Source organism: Empidonax traillii, unplaced genomic scaffold (genome assembly GCF_003031625.1).
Source record: "Empidonax traillii isolate 1590-97213 ecotype Southwest subspecies unplaced genomic scaffold, ASM303162v1 scaffold5391:size8451, whole genome shotgun sequence".
In the NCBI taxonomy this organism is placed as follows: Eukaryota; Metazoa; Chordata; class Aves; order Passeriformes; family Tyrannidae; genus Empidonax; species Empidonax traillii.
Genome location: NW_020960584.1, coordinates 6,902 through 8,451, shown reverse-complemented (window position 1 = coordinate 8,451; position 1,550 = coordinate 6,902). Strand labels below are relative to the sequence as shown.

Here is a 1,550-nt window from a genome sequence, read left to right as displayed (position 1 = left end):
GAAATGGCTCAAGTTGCCCCAGGGGAGGTGGAATTGCCAACATAGGCAAATGTCCTGGCCTGAAGGGTTGTCAGTTCTTGGCACAGGCTGCCCAGGGCAGTGGTGGAGTCACCATCCCTGGAGGGCTGGAAAAGCCCTGTAGTTGTGGCACTTGGGGACAGGGGTGAAGTGGTGGCTTTGGCTGTGCTGGGGAATGGTTGGACTCAATGATCTTTCATATTTAGGTTTCAGAATCATGGAATATCATTAATTGAAAGGGACTCATGAGGATCACTGAGTCTAATTCCCAGCCCTGGCACAGGACGCCCCAGCAAACCCACCATGGCTCTGAGAGCATTTTCTAAACCCTTCTTGATCTCAGACAGGATTGGTGCTGTGCCCACTGTCCTGGGGAGCCTGTTCCAGTCCTCAACCACCTTCACCAAGGGTAAACCCTTTTTTCTGCTCTCCAGCCTAAACCTATCCTGCCTCAACTCCAGCTGTTCCCTCGAGTGCTGTCCCTGGTCCTGAGAGAGATCAGATCAGTCCCTGCCCCTGCACTGCCCCTCCAGAGTGAACCCAGGTGGAATACCTTTGTTAAGGAAGTCAGGGATTTAGAGTGTGAGGGTGTACACAGATGGAGGTGGGATCTGTGTCCCTGGAGATGTAAAACTGAAGTGGCCATGGCACTGGGAATTCTGCTTTTGCTGGTCTTGCTATAACGGGGAGCTGAAGCACTTGCTCTCCAGAGTTCCTTCCAAACTGGAGGATTTTGGGACCCTGTTTGGTGGGAGGGTTTAAAAATCTTGCTGGGTGAGAGAGTTTGTGTGGTGTGTGCTGGCCCAGAGAGACTTTGGCAGAGGCAGTGCAGGAGAGCATTGTTGTGGGGAAGCCTTTGGTGCAGCAGGTGCTGGGTTTGTGCCCCGTTCTGGAAGGGCCCCAGGCTGTGCAGTGTGTGTGTTAGTGCTGGGGGGGGATTTACTGACAAAGGGGTTGTGGCTCTTGCCCAACTGCCCAGGAGCCCGTTGATCCCCGGCATTGTGGTGAGTGAGGATGTAAGCCCATGGGAAATAAAAAAGGCAAGGAGTGATCTGAATGTGTGCTGCAGGAGAACTTTATTGAGACACCAGAGTGAAAAGGCAGAAAAAAACTAGAAGGGATCCGGTGTGAGGTGGAAGTAGAGCGATCATGTGTTGAGCTCGTTTGGTTGTATTAGATTACCCAGGGCCACGAGCTGGTGGTGTGAGGGGTGTTGTGGAGGACCCTCAACAGGTGGAGCAGCCCCTGGTGCCGTAGCAGCCCAGGCCTCCCAGGCCGTAGCCAAAGGCACGGGCAGAGCCGAGGCCGTAGCCAAAGGCCCCAAAGGCGCCGGAGATGGGCTCTCCCTGGGCATTGAGCTCCGTGCCCAGGGCAGCCCCTGCGCTGGATCCGACGGCGGAGCTCTGGGGGAAGGAGGTCATGATGGGCCCTGGCAGGGTGACGCGCACGGGGGAGGGCTGGATGAGGACGGTGGAGTCCTGGCACTGGGTGACACAGGGCTGGTTGCAGCTGTTGGCCAGCGGGGTGGGTGC

The 1,550-nt window shown here is 56.2% G+C and overlaps 1 protein-coding gene across 1 annotated transcript in view; it reads right to left on the bottom strand.

Moving 5' to 3' along the window:
* Positions 1 to 1,244: 1,244 nt before the first annotated feature.
* The window catches only part of LOC114073119 (feather beta keratin-like), a gene marked incomplete at its 5' end in the record, with an annotated part of 1,253 nt that continues 947 nt past the window's right edge, over positions 1,245 to 1,550 (bottom strand). Inside the window, one exon of the mRNA XM_027910909.1 lies at positions 1,245 to 1,548. Coding sequence (XP_027766710.1) covers positions 1,245 to 1,548 — 304 coding nt within the window. The remainder of the gene's footprint in view (positions 1,549 to 1,550) is intronic.